A 20,461-nucleotide genomic window follows, 5' to 3' on the forward strand; every position below is an offset into this window, starting at 1 on the left:
TTACTTGCTTTGCTTTCCTCGTGCCTTTAATTATGCTGTTTTCTTTATCCAGAATTAACAGGTGTCCTCTTTAGAACTAATTTCCTTATTGCACAATGTAAGTACTACCTCCCTCTATGAAATTTTGCCTGATTACCCTATTGATTAGTAAAGATCTCAAATGATACTTGTTTTGTATCTCACAAATGTAGGTGCTATTTAGTGCTGAGTATAAACATTTATAGTGCTTGGCTCATAGTGAAAACTTAATAAATGCTTAATGAATAATTGATAACTCTTTACTATTGTATTTTATACTATCAGTTTCCCTAACCAAACAGTAAGATTACTATATGAATAGTATTTGTAATCTCTATTTTTCCCCATTGATCAATTAATCAAAAACTCTGATTAAGTATCTTCTATGTATCACACATTGCATTTAGTACTAGATACTTAATACAGCCAACCCTTACATATTCTAGTCCACAAGGATTTGACATTCTGCTGGAGAAACAACTTAAACACATATAAGTAAATATGCAATATTTACCAAGTAAATAAATTTGTCATTATGCTGGAGACACACTAGTAAATTGAAGGATCAAGGAAAATATCATGTAGGACATAGCATTTAAAACTGACTTTGGAGGGAAATTTGAAGGAAACTTTCACAAGTAAGTAAGGAACTTCCACAAGTAAGAAGAGAGCATTGGGGATAGACAGCTTGAACAAAGGCAAAGGCATAAGAAAATGGAATTATCATATATGAAGCACAGGAAATAAAAAATATAGTGTGTGAGAGCAATGTTCACTACATACAATAAATACTGAATTGCTGCTTGATATATTAAATTGAAATCAGATTTTATCCTTCTTTTTTTTTTAGACTGGATAATCTTACTTTATTTTCCATTTGTCATTTTTCCTATTGACTTTCTGCTATCTTCACTTTTCACAGTCTAAGTATCCCTTTTAAGATGCCACATGGACCCCTTCTCTCTTTGGCAAGAATATGGAAAAATAATGCTCTTGTCAGAGCTTTTGGGAAGTTGGAATCAAAGAATCTTCAAGTATTGCATATTTGGAAAATGATTTATTATCACCTTTTCATATTTTACAAGTTATGTTTTTCTTTCTCAATCCCAGTGTGCTCGCTATGATAATGCCTTCACTGCAGAAATTCTTATCGAACAAGGAGTGAATGTAAATCATCAGGATGAGGACTTTTGGACACCAATGCACATTGCCTGTGCATGTGATCACCCTGATATTGTTCTGCTACTGCTTTTAGTAAGTAAAATGCTTTCTTCTGTGCCTATTTGAAATATTAAATAATATTAAAAAGTATGTATCTTTAATTGATGAAGTCATAAAATATTCAATAAATCATTTCAATAAATGTATATAGCCTGGTAGTTTAATTGTCTTAGAATCCTGATGAGAAATAATATAATAAAAAGTTGAAGTTTCTGATTACATATCATAAATTGAGTTGTTTAAATGTGATGTGAGATGCCATTACTGGAAAGGGAAATGTTCTTATAACCAGCAAGTTGGTTTCAAAGAGGGAAGTCAGATATACATTTTTTTTTCCTTCTCTCCATCACTTTATTTTTTGTAACTTAACTGGAAGAAAGAGATTTAAAAAAAAACTTATTTTAACTTCATGGGTCTTCATTATGTCAAATAAAATGTCCCTGAGAATAATAAAAAAAGAAATTATTTCAAATTGTTTTGAGCTAATTTCAGCTGCATGAAAATGAAAGCCTTTAATGATAGAGACATGTGAGGAATGAAAATCATATTGTAACTTAAGGTTATTTTCTTTTTTCTTTATTAGGCCTTTTGTTTCTTAGTCTTTGGACTTCATCTGAGCATCTTTATCTTCCTAATGTTGGAATGTGGGTGTTTTGGCTTGGTTATTTTTAGCAAGGCATTAGAATATATATAAAAGAGTTCTGGGAAAGAAGTAGAAATGTAGGAGGATAAATAAAGGCAATCCTCCCTTCCTTTATGAAGGTTTAACAAAAGTACCATAAAAATGAAAACTACTCTTGAAAATAGGAATTTTCAGAACATGCCATAGGTTTATTTTTGACTTATTTTCTTTTAGCATCTCTTAGAAGCTTATATGAATATGTATACACATATATATATATATATATATATATCTACATGTACATGTTTATATTTGTGTACATTGTATGAAAGTATGTAGATAAACATATATGTATGTTTTATAATAGGGGAAATGTATATCCCCTAAAATATTCTGTGTGCCTTTGGAGGAAATATAAGATGCTGTAATAAACTTGTACAAAAAAAAAATAGAAAAATAATTAATGCCTTGCAAGTGATTAAGTGTGAAGACCTAGTTAGCACCCTGGATGCTTTAGAATCAGCCAGAGTCAAGATAAGCAAAAGTCCTTGGTCTTTATTCTTAGTCTTTAGGGGTAGAAGTGAAGGGAATGGATACAAGCTCTCCACTACTTCCCTTCTCCTCGTCTACCCCCTAATCCATCCTACAATTATCTGTATACACCAAAAGATTGAGCCAGCACAAAAGGGCCATTTTCCAAGCATATGCCAATAGGTAATTAGCCTTAAGTGCTCGGTTGTCTGATTCCAGTGCACCTACTCAGAGTTTCAGCCCTTTACAATGAAGAGTCAATGAATCATTTCCATGTTTTCTAAAAGACCATCATATGAAATAGCAGAAAAAGCTACTCTATAGATAATAGATTTAAAAAACAATAGATAGGGAACAATTTGGTTAACACATAAGCATTAATGTTTCTTGAAGAAAAATGTGATCATATGATGTATTATAAACTACAGAATGTTGTTGTGAAATCCCTGTTTTTGGTTGACTTTAAAAATGGCTTCCAGGGACAGCTCGGTGGAACAGTGGATAGAGCACCATCTCCAAAGTCAGGAAGACCTGAGTTCAAATGTGGTCTCAGACATATAACACTTCCTAGCTATGTGACCCTAGGCAAGTTCCTTAACTCCAATTGGCTCAGCCAAAAAACAAACAAACAAACAAACAAACAAACAAAAAAAAAAACAAAACAAAACCAAACCAAACCAAACCAAACCAAAACAAAACAAAAAAAAAAGGCTTCTAGTAGTGAGATCTTCTCTAAATGTGAGGGGGGATTGGAATGGATGAAGATTCATTTAGATTTTTTTTTTCCAGTATGTGATTACAAATATTTTTTAAACATTTATTTCCAAAACCCTTAACTGTTTTGAATCAACTTTAAATATATTTGTGTATTTAAATCACCTAAGAGGTTTTTGTTGAATGGAATACAAATGTTACTATAAAATTTAATTTGATTGAGTTTGTTTGTAATTACCTATGTGATTTCCAATAGACTAGAATGAGCATCTCCTCCTGGAAGGTATTTCTCTATGAATTTTTCCATAGCATTCTAAGATATTTTTATAATTCATAGTAGCTACATACTGTTTGTTTCTCTATAATACCTTTATCCTCAAATAATCCAAAACTCCAGAAATAATGTAAATTGGTGACATGTTTATTGATGGGTACCTCCTAACCAAGAGCAAAACACATTTTATTAATTCATAGCCTGACATTTTGTGTTATATTCTTCTCTTGCCATTGACATTCTATATAATGGCTGAAAAGAATACAATTCCCTGGTTCCTTATCAATTCAATCCTAGTGCACTCAAAAAGAAACTTTTAATAAGTGTCTTATTATGTGTCAAATACAATTCTTATGGTTGGGGATACAAACACACATACAGAGACATACGTATCCCTAGTACCTGCTCTGAAGGAATGCATATTTACTGAAAGAAAAAAAATACTATGTTTATGCACACATATATACATTATAAATATAATATACATATGCACACATATGTGTGTGTTTGAAATAAAAATAATAAAATATGAGAGAATAGAACTATATATTTCAAGAAAGGTCTCTCATAGGAGATGAAAATCATAATGATCCTTGAAGATACTTAGGGATTTCAGAAGGTAAAGATTTAAAGGGAGAATAGTCTAGGCATGGGGACATGGAAGCCTGGATGCAATGTGCCCATCTATGTCATGAATGGGGAACAGTAAAAAAGTAGTTGGACTTGACAAAAGAGTATATGAAAGGTGTAATGAGAAATCAGTTTAGAAAGACAAATTAGATATAGAGTGTGAAAGGTATTGAAGGCTTGAAATAGGAGCTTATAATGTGGTGGCCTTATAGGTTGAGAAATGGGAACAAATAGGAGAGATACTGTAGAAATAACTTTGTTAAGATTTTAAAACTAAATGGATTATAGAAAGTAAAAGAGAATACAAAATTGAGATGTATTTTTTGGTTACAGACCTTGGTGATTATTAGAATGGTGACACATTCCTAGAGAGAGAAATTAGTAAAAGGGGTAGACTAAGGGGAAAACAAGAGGAAGTTTACTTTTTGATGTGTTGAGTTTGAGATAAACTATAAGATATTCAGAAGGAGAAATGCATTTTAAGAAAAATTAAAAATCAGTCACAAACTGAACTGGCAACTAGTGAGCAATTTTAGAGAATAGTCATAGAAAATCTATTCTTTTATCATTTAGAAAGTGTTCAACTAATACTTCCCTCTGTATTCTTCCCAAATTGGAAGAAATTTACTTTTGCTGTTGGCATCGGGAATGATGGATCCTACCACAATGTCAAGTACCAGCAAAAGTACAACAAAAGGAAATATCAGTTTTTGTAGATAATATCTAAGATTTTCTGGGGTTTATAGAACAGTGAAGGAAATCCATTGATTTTTTTGTTCTTGTTGTTATTATTCTTCAGTTGTTTTTCAACCATGTCCAACTTTTTGTGACCCCATTTAGATTTTCTTGGCAAAGATACTAGCGTGTTTTGCCATTTCCAAATTCAGTCATCTTACAGACAAGAAAATGAGATAAACAGGGTAAAGTGACTTGCCCAGGATTACTCAGCTAGAAAAAGTCAGGTTCCTTACTTCCTTACTTCAAGTCTACTACTCTATCAATTATGCCACCTGCCTGATCTAATTAAATTAATGCAGAGGACTAATTGCCCGTTTCACAATGGTAGCCAATTGGCTAACTGCAATAACTGATTCTCTACAGACAATAGTATCTATACCATGCTGGTCAGTTGCCTGTTTCCCAGTGAAAATCTGTCCAGTGATGGCTTTGATGAGTTGACTGGAATTCATCTTAACATTGCCTACATGGTCATTTCAGTAGGACTTGTATTGGGTAGTAAGTTTCATCTACTGAGAATGATGAAGGTCTTTGATTAGAAAAAATTTATCCCTACTAGCCTAAAAAGAGACAAAGGAAAAACAAAAGCTAAAGTCAAACAAACAAACAAACAAACAAACAAAAAACAAAAAAAAACAAAAAAACAAAAAACAAATTCATGGAAATTTAACTTGAGGAAGAAAATATGTATTAGAAATGTAAATTTAATTAAACTAGAATTCTACTTTACCATCATATTCTAGACATGTTTAATCATTTCTGTCATGTCCAATTCTTTGTGACCCCACTTGGGGTTTTCTTGGCAAATATTCTGGATTTTGGCTATTTCCTTCTCCAGCTCATTTTATAGATGAAGAACTGAGGAAAATAGGATTAAGTAAATTGTTCAGGTCACATAGCAACTGAATGGCTGAAGCTAAATTTAAACGTGGGTCCTAATTCCAGTCCTGGTTCTCTATCCATTGTCCCATCTATACATCCTTGCCATTGTACTACCACTATTAGAAACCCAAGGATTTCATTTGACCATGTTATCTTTTCCTTTATATGCTCACTCAATTTATATTTTCTTTACTTGTTTATTAGGCTATTTACTAGTTAAACTTGAGTCTGTAGTAATGAAGGATAAAGGAAAATTCCTAGAAGGTGGAGCAGATGGATGCTAGCCAGATGGATGCTAGCTAGATGGATAGCCACTAGCTCTGCTACTTCTTCAGTGATTTTATACCTATGAATCATCTATTCTTCCAGAAGATAAATTAATTATAATCTCCAAAAATGATTATAAAAATAAAAATTCCTTATGCACTAAATCTATTTGGGGAGGGAGCAATCTGAGCTAAACTTTTGAGAAGTTTACTTTTCTGCCTTTTCTATCAGAGATAAAAAATAAATTTTATGTGTAGTTTATGTCATTTATATGATGACTCGTGTATTCAAGAAGACATGACATTAGATATCTTAGGTCACTCTGATCTCATTGATCTAGTAAGAAAAATGATATGTAAGCCTAGAACTATGGGATGAGATAGGTCCAAAATGCTACATATGTTTAAAGGAGAGATCACCTACTGTTGGTATTATTAATATTTGATATTGAAAATTTTTGAAACTCATGCATATACTATCAATTCAATTTAATTCTACAATCATTTATTAAATCTCTACTATGTGCTTGCATACTTAATATCACAGAGCAAGTGCTAAATTAATTTTTGTTAAATTGATCAGTGTCATGTTGTGAATCAGTTTGAGGCTTAACACTATATATAATAACCAAAGGAAATAGAAATATTTAGCCAGAAGAAGAAAAAGCATGGCAGAGCCTTGATAGCTATCTTCATGTAGAATGAGAATCATTCATTTTCCTGCTTAATCCCCCAGAAAAGAACTACCAAGATTAGATACTGCAATAACAGATTTCAGTAATATAAGAAGAATTTCTTGACTTTAGAGTTACCCAAAAGTATAATGATCTATCTTAGCAGATTGATTTACTATTTCTGGAAGATCCACTTTCAAACACTTTCTTTCTTTTCAAACATTTTGATATTTGTTAGCTTTGCAGCCAAATGTAAGAAGTTTTCTCATCTTTAAAATAGAAATTATAATACTTACATATGATATATATATATATTATTTTTATATACCTTAATTCAACGCCATTCTTTGAAATGTTTTTCAGTTCATCCTTCCTAAAAATGTAGCACTCAGAAATAATGGGGTAGTTAAGATTTAAAACAAAACATTTTATTTGAATTATTCATTCAATTGAATATTTATTTTTAGATAGTGTCATGCTTGTTTTTAAATAGTGTTAAGGTTTCATTAAATTATACACAAAAGGTGATGTTGATACTGTTTTCACAGGAAAAAGATAACACCAAAGTTATAGACTTCCCATATTAGTTTCAGAAAAGCATAACATATCACTACATCACTCAGAGCATGACAAGTGTCAGAATAACATTTTAAATAGTTTTTAAGTAGTGTGTTATTCAGCAATTTATTTAAGTTGTATTATTCTTGATATATCAATTTGATGCTATTAAATCATCCTTAGTAGAACACAGGCTCTGAAATATTTTTCCTCCAGCAGGGAGGTTGGATTTAAATTCATGTAGTCACAATCTATTGCATAGTGTTTCTTGTGAGAGACAATATATTTGCTTGGAATGAATGACCAGGGTTAGTATTTAATGTTGTGGCCATTGAGAAGTTAATTTATTTATGCTTCTAAAAAGTAATATCTGTGTGTCTTTAGCTAAATCAAGGATTCTTCCACAGTCATAATTCAATTGTGTATAAATCTAGAAAAAGATAAGTCACTGCTAAAACTTCAGTTTCTTGGATATACTTCTTCATTTTTGCCAATAAATTCTAAAGGAAAGATGTGTAATGAGAGATATAGAGTATATAAAAATAATTTGATTTAGCTAAAAGACAAAGTCTCATGGTTTTTGTGTCATATATTGTCCTATATTGTTCTGAGAATGCCCTTTCTTAAAGCTTCATAAGTATCACTGAACAAATATATGAGTTTCATTCTATTTTCTAATCAATATTTTTTATGTGAGTCTATCAGAAGAACAAGTATTTTGTGGTACACTGACTTTGTGAGCTTACAATATTAGACATTTGGGGTTGACTTTGAATCACAGTTGCCTAGAGTAGGAGTTAAATGCTATAAACACTGGCAGACTTTTTGCCAAATGAATTACTCAAGCAGATGGTACTACTCTTGTGCTAAATACCCACTAATTTTATACCCACTAGTAAAATCATACAGTTTTTTTTTTTTTTTTTTTTTTGAGGCTAGGGTTAAGTGACTTGCTCAGGGTCACACAGCTAGGAAGTGTTAAGTGTCTGAGACCAGATTTGAACTCGGGTCCTCCAGAATTCAAGGTTGGTGCTCTATCCACTGCTCCACCTAGCTGCCCCTAAAATCATACAGTTCTTACAAAAAACAAAAAGTTACTCATTGAAATATCCTTCACTTGGGAATTTTTGTTAATTTATCAAAAAAAAATCATTCATACAAACTAAAACATCTGAATTCATATCATTTCAGAGTAGGAAACCATTATTTGTCAATAGGGAAATTGAAAATTTAAACATTCAGGATATTAAATATTACGTCAATTTGCTTTCAATATTTAAGCATAGAAACTATTTTGTTAATATTTATGCACTTAATTATTATACTGATTTGCCATTCTAAAACTTAATTAATACTCATAACAACTTTGTAAAATAGGTACAACAAGATAAGCATCAAGATAGGAATTATTTTTAAAATATTTTTATTTGAAGTGGTTTGGGAGAAAAATTCACTGAGTCCTTGCTTTTGATCTGCTATCTTAGTTCTGCATTTATTTAGTGTCTATTATGTGTAATGCATTTTCTTTTTTTTATTAAAGCTGTTTATTTTCAAAAACACAAATAGATAATTTTTATCATTCACCTTTGCAAAAACTTGTTTCAGATTTTTCCTTCCCTTCCCCCACATCCTCCCCTAGATAGAAAGTAATCCAATATGTTAAACGTGTGTAATTCTTCTATACATATTTTCACAATTATCATGGTGCACCAAAAAAAATTAGATCAAAAAGGAAAAAAATGAGAAAAAATGAGAAAGAAAATAAAAGTGCAATGCATTTTCCTAAATGTTATGGATGAAACAAAGATAAATAAGAAAATTGTTGCTACTCATGAAAAGATTACAATACAACAAAAAAGTTATCATTTGTTTTTGCCAAATTAAATGTGATGTAATGAGAAGGAACCCCCCAAATCTGAAATAGTTTTATGAAGAAATTTATTAGGTAGTTAGTAGAAAAGCAAAAGAGACGAGAGAGACGAGAGAGACGAGAGAGAGAGAGAGAGAGAGAGAGAGAGAGAGACGGAACTAGAGAGAAGGAATATCTCTCCAAATCTTTGTGAAATTACATTATATAGAGTTCACCATAAAAGTATGAGGATATTTGACTGAGCTCACAATGGGCAGCAGGTAGTCTCTAAGAGAAGGATAATAACAGACTACAGTAAAGTAAATCAAAATACAAACTTTTGGAAGCTTTGGAAGAAACCAAAACAAGCATAAGATGAGATAGAAGCATCCCTTACAACCATCTAGCTTCCTTGCAACAACTCTGAGATCACTCAATCCTCTAAGGTCACTCAATTCTCTATAGTAGTAAACTTTTGGAGTTAGACATTTTCTAATTGAATAAAGATAGATTCAAACAATATTAATAAATAATTAATCATCCACAGGAGAGACAGGCTGGCTGACAGGGAATAAGCATTTTTTTTTTGTTTTTTATTAATTTTATAATTATAACATTTTTGACAGTACATATGTATAGATAATTTATTTTTTTTACAACATTATCCCTTGTACCCCCTTCTGTTCTGAGTTTTTCCCCTCCTTCTCTCCATGCCCTCCCTTAGATAGCAGGCATTCCCATACATATTAAATATCTTATAGTATATCCTAGGTGCAATATATATATACAGAACTGAATTTTGTTGTTGTTGTTGATGTTGCAAAGGAAGAATTGTATTCAGAAGGTAAAAATAATCTGGGAAGAAAAACAAAAAAAAAACAAAAATGCTCACAGTTTACACTCATTTCCCAGTGTTCTTTTTCTGGGTGTAGCTGATTCTGTCCATCATTGATCAATTGGAATTTGATTAGCTCTTCTCTATGTTGAAGATATCCACTTCCACCAGAATACATCCTCATACAGTATCATTGTTGAAGTGTATAATGATCTCCTAGTTCTGCTCATTTCACTCAGCATCAGTTGATGTAAGTCTCTCCAAACCTCTCTGTATTCCTCCTGCTGGTCATTTCTTACCGAGCAATAATATTCCATCACCTTCATATACCACAATTTACCCAACCATTCTCCAATTGATGGACATCCATTCATTTTCCAGTTTCTAGCCACTACAAAAAGGGCTGCCATAAACATTTTGACACATACAGGTCCCTTTTCCTTCTATAGTATTTCCATGGGATATAAGCCCAGTAGTAGCACTGCTGTGTCAAAGGGTATGCACATTTTGATAACTTTTGGGGCATAATTCCAGATTGCTCTCCAGAATGGTAGGATTCTTTCACAACTCCACCAACAATGCATCAATTTCCCAGTTTTTCTACATCCCCTCCAACATTCATCATTATTTGTTCCTGTCATCTTAGCCAATCTGACAGGTGTATAGTGGTATCTCAGAGTTGTCTTAATTTGCATTTCTCTGATCAATAGTGATTTGGAACACTCTTTTATATGAATAGAAATAGTTTCAATTTCATCATCTGAAAATTGTCTGTTTATATCCCTTGACCATTTATAAATTGGAGAATGGCTTGATTTCTTATAAATTAAAGTGAATTCTCTGTATATTTTGGAGATGAGGCCTTTATCAGAACCTTTCACTGTAAAAATGTTTTCCCAATTTGGTACTTCCCTTCTAATCTTGTTTGCATTAGTTTTGTTTGTGCAAAAACTTTTTAATTTGATGTAATCAAAATTTTCTATTTTGTGATCAATAATGATCTCTAGTTCTCCTTTGGACAAAAATTCCTTCTTCCTCCACAAGTCTGAGAGGTAAACTATCCTATGTTCCTCTAATTTATTTATGATTTTGTTCTTTATGCCTAAATCATGGACCCATTTTGATCTTACCTTGGTATGTGGTGTTAACTGTGGGTCCATGCCTAATTTCTGCCATACTAATTTCCAGTTTTCCCAGCAGTTTTTGTCAAATAATGAATTCTTATCCCAAAAGTTGGAATCTTTGGGTTTGTCAAACATTAGATTGCTACAGGTGTTCCTTATTTTGTCTTGTGAACCTAACTATTCCACTGATCAACTAGTCTATTTCTTAGCCAATACCAAATGGTTTTGGTGACTGTTGCTTTATAATATAGTTCTAGATCAGGTACAGCTAGACCACTTACATTTATTTTTTTTTCATTACTTCCCTTGAAATTCTCAACCTTTTTTCCTAGGTCATCAAAATAGTTTCTTGGGAGTCTGATTGGTATAGCACTAAATAAATAAATTAGTTTAGTCATCTTGATTATATTAGCTCGGCCTATCCCAGAGCACTTAATGTCTTTCCAATTATTTAAATCTGACTTTTTTTTTTGTGGCAAGTGTTTTGTAATTTTGCTCATATAATTCCTGACTTTCCTTTGGTAGATATATTCCCAAATATTTTATGCTATCAACAGTTATTTTGAATGGAATTACTCTTTGTATCTCTTGCTGTTGGATTGTATTGGTGATGTATAAAAATGCTGAGTATGCATGTGGATTTATTTTGTATCCTGCAACTTTGCTAAAGTTCTGAATTATTTCTAATAGCTTTTTAGCAGAGTCTTGGGGTTCTCTAAGTATACCATCATATCATATGCAAACAGTGATAGTTTGATTTCTTCATTACCTATTCTTATTCCTTGAATCTCTTTCTCGCTCTTATTGCCAAGGCTAGCGTTTCTAGTACTATATTGAATAGTAATGGTGATAGTGGGCAACTTTGTTTCACTCCTGATCTTACAGGGAAAGGTTCCAGTTTATTTCTATTGCATATTATGCTTACTGATGGTCTTAAATATATGCTCCTGATTATTTTAAGGAATAGTCCATTTATTCCTACACTCTCAAGCGTTTTTAGTAGGAAAGAATGTTGGATTTTTCAAATGCTTTTTCTGCATCTATTGAGATGATCATATGGTTTTTATTAATTTGATTATTAATATGGTCAATTATACTAATACTTTTCCTAATATTAAACAAGCCCTGCATTCCTGGTATAAATCCTACTTGATCATAGTGTATTATCCTGGGAATGATTTTCTGAAGACTTTTTGCTAATCTTATTTAATATTTTAGCATCAATATTCATTAAGGAGATTGGCCTATAGTTTTCTTTCTCAGTTTTCAATCTACCTGGTTTAGGTATCAATACCATGTCTGTGTCATAAAAGAAATCTGGTAGGACTCCTTCAATCCCTATTTTTACAAATAGTTTATATAGCATTGGAGTTAGTTGTTCTTTAAATATTTGGTAGAATTCACATGTAAATCCATCTGGTCCCAGAGATTTTTTCTTAGGGAGTTGGTCAATAGCTTGTTCTATTTCTTTGTCTGAAATGGGACTATTTAGATTACTTACTTCTTCCTCTGTCAATCTGGGCAAGCTATATTTTTGAAGGTATTCTTCCATTTCATTCAAGTTATTGAATCTATTGGCATAAAGTTGAGCAAAGTAGCTCCTAACTATTGTTCTCATTTCCTCTTCATTAGTGGTGAGTTCTCCCTTTTCATTTTCAAGACTAACAATTTGCTTTTTCTTTTTCCTTTTTTTAAAATCAGATTTACTAAGGGTTTGTGTATTTTTTTTTTTCATATAACCAACTCTTAGTTTTATTAATTAATTCAATAGGTTTTTTTTTTTTTTTTTTTTGCTTTCAATTTTATTAATCTCACCTTTTATTTTTAGAATTTCAAATTTTGTGTTTGGGGGGTTTTAATTTGTTATTTTTTTTTAGCAATTTTAGTTGTAAGCCCAATTTGTTGACCCACTCTTTCTCTATTTTATGCAAATAGGCCTCTAGAGATATAAAACTTCCCCTTATTACTGCTTTGGCTGTATCCCACACATTTTGATATGATGTCTCATTATTGCCATTTTCTTCAGTAAAGTTATTAATTATTTCTATGATTTGCTGTTTTACCCAATCATTCTTTAATATAAGATTATTTAATTTCCAATTATTTTTTGGTATATTTTCCCCTGGCTTTTTATTAAATGTAATTTTAATTGCATTGTGGTCTGAAAAGGATGCATTTACTATTTCTGCCTTACTGCATTTGATTTTGAGGTTTTTATGTCCTAGTATATGATTAATTTTTTTTATGGGTTCCATGAACTGCTAAGAAGAAAGTATATTCCTTTCTGTCTCCATTTAGCTTTCGCCAAAGATCTATCATATCAAACTGTTTCTAGTATTCTATTTACCTCTTTGAATTCTTTCTTATTTATTTTGTGGTTTGATTTATCTAATTCTGAGAGTGCAAGGTTGAGCTCTCCCACTATTATAGTTTTGCTGTCTATTTCTTTTTGCAGTTCTCTTAATTTCTCTTTTAAGAATTTAGATGCTATACCACTTGGCGCTTATATGTTTAATATTGATGATACTGCTTCATTATCTATGCTACCCTTTAGCTGGATATAATATCCTTCCTTATCTCTTTTAATTAAAACAATTTTTGTTTTTGCTTGATCTGAGCTGAGGATGGCTACCCCTGCTTTTTTGGCTTCACCTGAAGCATAGTAGATTCTGCTCCACCTTTTTACTTTTAGTTTGACTGTATCAACCTATTTCAGGTGTGTTTCCTGTAAACAACATAAGGTAGGATTCTGGCTTTTAATCCAGTCTACTAACTGTTTCCTCTTTATGAGGGAGTTTACCCCATTCACATTTATGGTTAGAATGACTAATTCTTTATTGTTTGCCATCCTGTTAATCCCTGCTTATGCTTTTCTCCTTTCCTTCCCTTTTACCCCCCAACCCAGTATTAAACTTGTGAACACCACTTGCTTTTCACAGCCCTCCCTTTGTAATATCCCTCCCGCACCTTAAAGTTCCTCTTCCGATTTTACTCCTTTTCCTCACAATTTCTGTATTCCCTTCCCCTTAGCTTACTCCTTCCCTCTCACTTTTCAATGAAGTGGAAGAAGTTTCACCATAAATCGAATGTGTCTATTGATACACACTATGTTCATCTCTTTCCTTTCTTTCTCTCTGATATAATAGGCTACCTTTGCCTCTTCATGAGATGTAGTACCACCACTTTACCCTTTTTTATGATATAATTTCCTTTCCATCTCTAGTTTCTAGGACAAATTATACATGTGTTCTTTACATATCTTTATGGCAGAAATATAGTTCTCAAGATTTCTTTTTACCTTTTTAGAAATCTCTTGAGTTCTGTATTTGAAGATCAAACCTTTTGTGTGGGTCTGGTTTTTTCATCAAGAATAGATGGAATTCATTTATTTTGTTAAATGTCCATCTTCTTCCCTGGAAAATGATGCTCATTTTTGCTGGGTAAGTTATTTTTGGCTGCATACCATGTTCCTTAGCCTTTTGGAATATCATGTTCCAGGCCCTTTGTTCTTTTAATGTGGACACTGCTAGATCCTGGGTTATCCTTGTTGTGGCTCCTCCATATCTGAATTGCTTTTTTCTAGCAGCTCCCAGTATTTTTTCCTTCATCTGATGGTTCTTGAACTTGGCAAATATATTTCTTGGCGTTTTGATTTTAGGGTCCCTTTCAGTAGGTGATCAATGAAGTTTTACAACGTTTATTTTACCCTCTGTTTCCAAAATGTCAGGGCAGTTTTCTTTGATAATTTCCTGGAAAATAGTGTCCAGGCTCTTTTTTTCCTCACATTTTTCTGGGAGTCCGATTATTTTCAAATTGTCTCTCCTGGATTTGTTTTCACAGGTCTGTTGTCTTTCCAATAAGGTACTTGACATTCTTTTCAATTGTTTCATTTTTCTGGTTTTGCTTGACTACTCCTTGGTTTCTCCTTGAGTCATTCATTTCTATTTATTCAATTCTAATTTTCAATGATGTATTTTCTATACTCACTTTTTTAATATCTTTTTGTAATTGTCCAATTGAGTTTTTAAGTGAGTTTTTTTCTTCTATGGATTTTTTTCCCATTTCATCCATTTTATTTTTTAGAGAGCTTTTTTTCTTTTCCCAGCTCACTAATCCTGTTTTCCTTCAAGTTGTTTATGTTTTCTAATTCACTAATTTTATTTCTCAATGATTTGATCTCTTTATCCACTCTGGATAACTTCTCCAGACTCTCTTGTCAAGTTTCCTTTTCCTTGCCCTATTTCTCTTCTAGCTCTCTTGTAAGAGCCTTTTTGATTTCCTCTATGAGATTCTTTTGTATTGAGGAGCAGATCATATCCCTCTTAGCGGAATCCTCTGGAGACAATCTGCTTTTAGCGTCCTCAGTATTTGAATTCTGCTTTCTCTCCATACAGAACCTGTCATTGATCAGAGCCCTTTTGAATTTTTTGTTCATTTTGTCAGAGAAGAATCAAAGAAAACAAATTGACAAGAGAAACAATTGGTCTGTGGGGTGGATGGGGCTAGATGGTTTTATGGAGCTTCTTCTACAGACTGAGGGAGACAGCAGGGAGGCTGTAACAGGACAGTGATGGCTGTGCTGTGCCTGTGCTCTGAGGCTCTAAGAATGGGCTGAGTCACTCCGGGTGGGGGTGGGGGTGGCCAGTCCTGAGAGACACTAGCTTTCCAGGGTTTTATTCTTCACTTCCGGTAATTACACCTTCTCTGCTACTCCTGGCTTGCTGCCAAGACAAAGTATCCACTCTGATGTAAAAGTTTTTTTTTGCAGCTGGGCTGTGGAGACCTGAGTCACTTCTGTTGGGGAACTATTTCCAAGAGCACTCCTGTACCTGGCCACTCCTTGTAGCTGGTTGACAGGCCATTCATACACCTATCCCTGTTCTCCAGAGGAAGCTAGTAACCTCCTGGCCCTGAAGGCAGACCCTACAGGCTTTTAAAAATGAGTAAAAAAAATTAAAAGGACAAATGATCGCTTCTATACAGAAAGAGAGCAGATTTTCAATCTCAAGGAGACTAATAGCAGAGGGTCTCTAGACTCTTTGTTGGTCCCCAACACAAAAGGCTCTCATAGAAGAGACTATTGAAAATCTTAAAATCTTAGAAGGAAAATGGAGAAAGGAAAGAGAAGCTATGCAAGAAAGCAGCAACTTCCTGAAAGGTGAACTGGAAAAGGTAAACAACTTCCTGAAAGATGAATTGGAAAAAGTAAAAAACTCACAGGAAGTGCAGGGAAACAGAATTTGTGAATTGAAAAATGTAAAGAACTCCCAGAAAAGAAGAACTTGTAAATTAGTAAAAGAAAATAACTCACTAAAAAAAAATTAGTGAAATGGAAAAAAATTCCATAGAGTAAAATAATTCATTTAAAAACTCAATTGGACAAATACAAAAAGAAATAAAAAAGCTAATGAAGAAAATAGCACATCAAAAATGAGAACTGAACAAATAGAAATGAATTATTCCTTGAGACATCAAGAATTAGTCAAGCAAAATCAAAAAAATGAAAAAATAGAAAAAAATATTACATATATATTTGTAAAAACAACTGACCAGGAAAATAGATCTAGGAGAGATAACCTGAGGATTATTGGATTTCCAGAAAAATTATGATGAAAAAAGAGCCTAGATACTATTTTATAGGAAATCATCAAAGAGAACTGCCCAGAGGTAACAGAACCTGAAGGGAAAATAGGCATTGAAATAATTCATCAAACACCTTCTAAAAAAGACCCTAAAGGAATACTCCACGGAATATTGTGGACAAATTTCAGAAGTATCAGACTAAGGAAAAAATATTACAAGCAGCCAGAAAAAAACAATTTAAATATCAAGGGGCCACAATAAGAGTCACTCAAGATCTGTCTGCATCTGCACTAAAGGATCGAAGGGCCTGGAATCTAATATTCTGAAAGGCAAAAGAACTTGGAATACAATGGAGAAAAAACTACCCAGCTAAGCTGAGCATTTTCTTCCATGGAAAAAGATGGACATTTAATGAAACAGATGAATTTCATTTGTTTCTAAGGAAAAAAAAAACAGATCTAAATAAAAAGTTTGATCTCTAACCAAGAGAAGCAGAAAAAGATAAAAGGAACTCTTGAGAACTATAATTCTATTGTGGATATACATAAATTCCGCATGTATAATTTGATTTTACTTACTTAACATAAAAAAGGGAAATAGCAATGGAAAGGGGATAGTATTAGAAACAGGGGAAAGGGGAGATAAAAAGAAAGAAACTATATCCTATGAAGAGGCAAAGAAAACCTAACATATCTGACAGAAATTAGAGAGGGGAAGTAACATTGTGTGAATCTTACTCTCATTAGAGTTGGCTCAAAGAGAAAATAATTGACACACTTGTTTTACAGAGAATTCTCTCTCACCTCATTAAAAAGTGGAAGAGAAAGAGGGAAAAGGAAAAGAGTAATAAGGGAAAGGTACAAAAAAGGGGAGGGGTTTAATACTGGGGAAGGGGTTTGGGGGGCAAGTAAAAAAATTATAATCTGGGGATAGTATGCTGGCAGGAATTAGTAATTTTAACTGTAAATGTGAATGGGATGAAGTCTCCCATTAAGAGGAGGCAAATAGCAAACTGGATCAAAAATCAGAACCCTATAATATGTTGTTTACAGGAAACACATTTAAAGCAGGGAGATACATACAGAGTAAAGGTAAAAGGCTGGAGCAGAATCTATTATGCTTCAGGTGAAGTCAAAAAAGCAGGGGTAGCCATCCTTATCTCAAATCAAGCAAAAGAAAAATTGATCTAATTAAAAGAGATAAGGACGGAAACTATATCCTGCTAAAGGGTAGCATAGACAATGAAGCAATACTCAATACTAAACATATATGCACCAAGAGGTATAGCATCTAAATTCCTAAAAGAGAAGTTAAGAGAGTTGCAAGAAGAAATAGACAGCACAGCTATAATAGTGAGAGATCTCAACCTTGTACTCTCAGAACTGGATAAATCTAACCACAAAACAAAAAGAAAGAAATTAAAGAAATAAAAAGAATATTAGAAAAATTAGGTATGATAGATCTTTGGAGAAAACTAAATGGTGATAAAAAGGAGTAAATTTTCTTCTCAGCAATTCATGGAACCTTTACAAAAATTGACCACATATTAGGACAAAATTAATTGTAGGAAGGCAGAAATATTAAATACTTTCTTTTCAGATTATGATGCAATAAAAACTACATTCAACAAAAAGTTAGGGGTAAATAGATTAAAAAGTAAATGGAAACTAAATAATCTCATCTTAAAGAATGATTGGGTGAAACAGCAAATTATAGACACAACTAATAATTTCACTCAAGATAATGACAGTGATGAGACATCATACCAAAATCTGTGGGATGCAGCTAAAGCAGTAATAAGGGGAAACTTTATATCTTTAGAAGCTTACTTGAATAAAATAGAGAAAGAGAAGATCAATGAATTGGGCTTGCAACTTAAAAAGCTAGAAAAAGACCAAATTAAAAACCCCCAATGAAATACTAAACTTGAAATCCCAAAATTAAAAGGAGAAATTCATGATATTGAATGTAAAAAAAAAAAAAAAAAAAACTATTGAATCAATAAATAAAACTAAGAGTTGGTTCTGTGAAAAAAACAATAAAATAGATAAACTTTTGGTAAATCGTATCAGAAAAAGGAAAGAGGAAAATCAAATTGTTAGTCTTAAAAATGAAAAGGGGGAACTTTCCACCAAAGAAGAGGAAATTAGAGCAATAACTTTATGCCAATAAATTTGATAACCTAAGTAAAATGGATGAGTACCTCCAAAAATATAGGCTTCCCAGATTAACAGAGGAGGAAGTAAATTGTTTAAATAGTCCCATTTCAGAAAAAGAAATAGAACAAGCTATTAATCAACTCCCTAAGAAAAAAATACCAAGGGCCAGATGGATTTACATGTGAATTCTACCAAATATTTAAAGAACAACTAATTCCAATGCTATATAAACAATTTGAAAAAATAGGGGATGAAGGAGTCCTACCAAACTCCTTTTATGATACACACATGGTACTGATACCTAAACCAGTTCGATTGAAAACTGAGAAAGAAAATTATAGACCAATTTCCTTAATGAATATTGATGCTAAAATCTTAAATAAGATATTAGCAAAAAGACTTCAGAAAATCATCCCCAGGATAATACACCATGATCAAGTAGAATTTATACCAGGAATGCAAGGCTGGTTTAATATTAAGAAAACTATTAGTATAATTGACTACATTAATAATCAAATTAACAGGAACCATGTGATCATCTCAATAGATGCAGAAAAAGCATTTGATAAAATCCAGCATCCATTCGTACAAAAAACAATGGACTATTCCTTCAAATAGTCAGGAGGATGTATTTGAAAACATCAGTAAGTGTCATATGTAATGGGAATAAACTGGGACCTTTTCCAATAAGATCAGGAGTGCAACAATGTTGTCTACTATCATCATTACTATTCAATATTTTATTAGAAACACTAGCTTTTGCAATAAGAGTGGAGAAAAAGATTAAAGGAATTAGAGTAGGTAATGAGGAAACCAAACTATCACTCTTCGCAGATGATATGATGGTATACTTAGAGAACGCAAGAGATTCTAATAAAAAGTTATTAGAAATAATCTACAACTTTAGCAAAGTTGCAGGATACACAATAAATCCACAAAAATCCTCAGCATTTTCATACATCACCAACAAAATCTACACAAGAGATACAAAGAGAAATCCCATTCAAAATAACTGTGGATAGCATAAAATATTTGGGAAACTATCTACCAAAGGAACATCAGGAATTATATGAGCAAAATCACAAAACACTTGCCATAAAAAATAAAGTCAGATTTAAATAGTTGGAAAGACATTAAGTACTCTGGGATAGGCCGAGCTAATATAATCAAGATGACTATACTCCCTAAACTAATCTATTTATTTAGTGCTATATCAATCAGACTCCCAAGAAACTATTTTAATGACCTAGAAAAAATGACAAAATTAATATGGAAGAACAAAAGGTCTAGAATTTCAAATGAATTAATGAAAAAAAAAATCAAATGAAGGTGGCCTAGCTGTACTTGATCTAGAACTATATTACAAAGTAGCAGTCACCAAAACCATTTGGTAATGGCTAAGAAATAATCTAGTTGATCAGTGGAATAGGTTAAGTTCACCTAAGGACAAAATAATAAACAACTGTAGCAATCTAGTGTTTGACAAACCCAAAGATCCCAACTTTTGGGATAGGAATTCATTATTTGACAAAAACTGCTGGGAAAACTGGAAATTAGTATGGCAGAAATTAGTCATGGACCCACACTTAATACCACATACTAAGATAAGATCAAAATGGGTCCATGATTAGAAGGAAAGTATCAAACTGGGAAAATATTTTTACAGTTAAAGGTTCTGATAAAGGCCTCATTTCCAAAATATATAGAGAATGGACTCTAATTTGTAAGAAATCAAGCCATTCTCCAATTGATAAATGGTCAAGGGATATAAACAGACAGTTTT

The 20,461-nt window shown here is 32.4% G+C and overlaps 1 protein-coding gene across 9 annotated transcripts in view; it reads left to right on the forward strand.

Annotated features, from left to right (window-relative positions):
- The window catches only part of MYO16 (myosin XVI), an 899,069-nt gene that overhangs the window by 280,522 nt on the left and 598,086 nt on the right, over window positions 1–20,461 (forward strand). For 8 of the 9 annotated variants that reach the window (XM_074299517.1, XM_074299521.1, XM_074299522.1 and 5 more), the window contains one exon: window positions 1,129–1,272. In XM_074299517.1, the coding sequence (XP_074155618.1) occupies window positions 1,129–1,272 (144 nt within the window). Of the gene's footprint in view, window positions 1–1,128; window positions 1,273–20,461 lie in introns of those variants that run through there. The other variant, XM_074299524.1, reaches the window with a different exon arrangement.

The sequence above is a fragment of the Sminthopsis crassicaudata genome, chromosome 3, assembly GCF_048593235.1.
Source record: "Sminthopsis crassicaudata isolate SCR6 chromosome 3, ASM4859323v1, whole genome shotgun sequence".
In the NCBI taxonomy this organism is placed as follows: domain Eukaryota; kingdom Metazoa; phylum Chordata; class Mammalia; order Dasyuromorphia; family Dasyuridae; genus Sminthopsis; species Sminthopsis crassicaudata.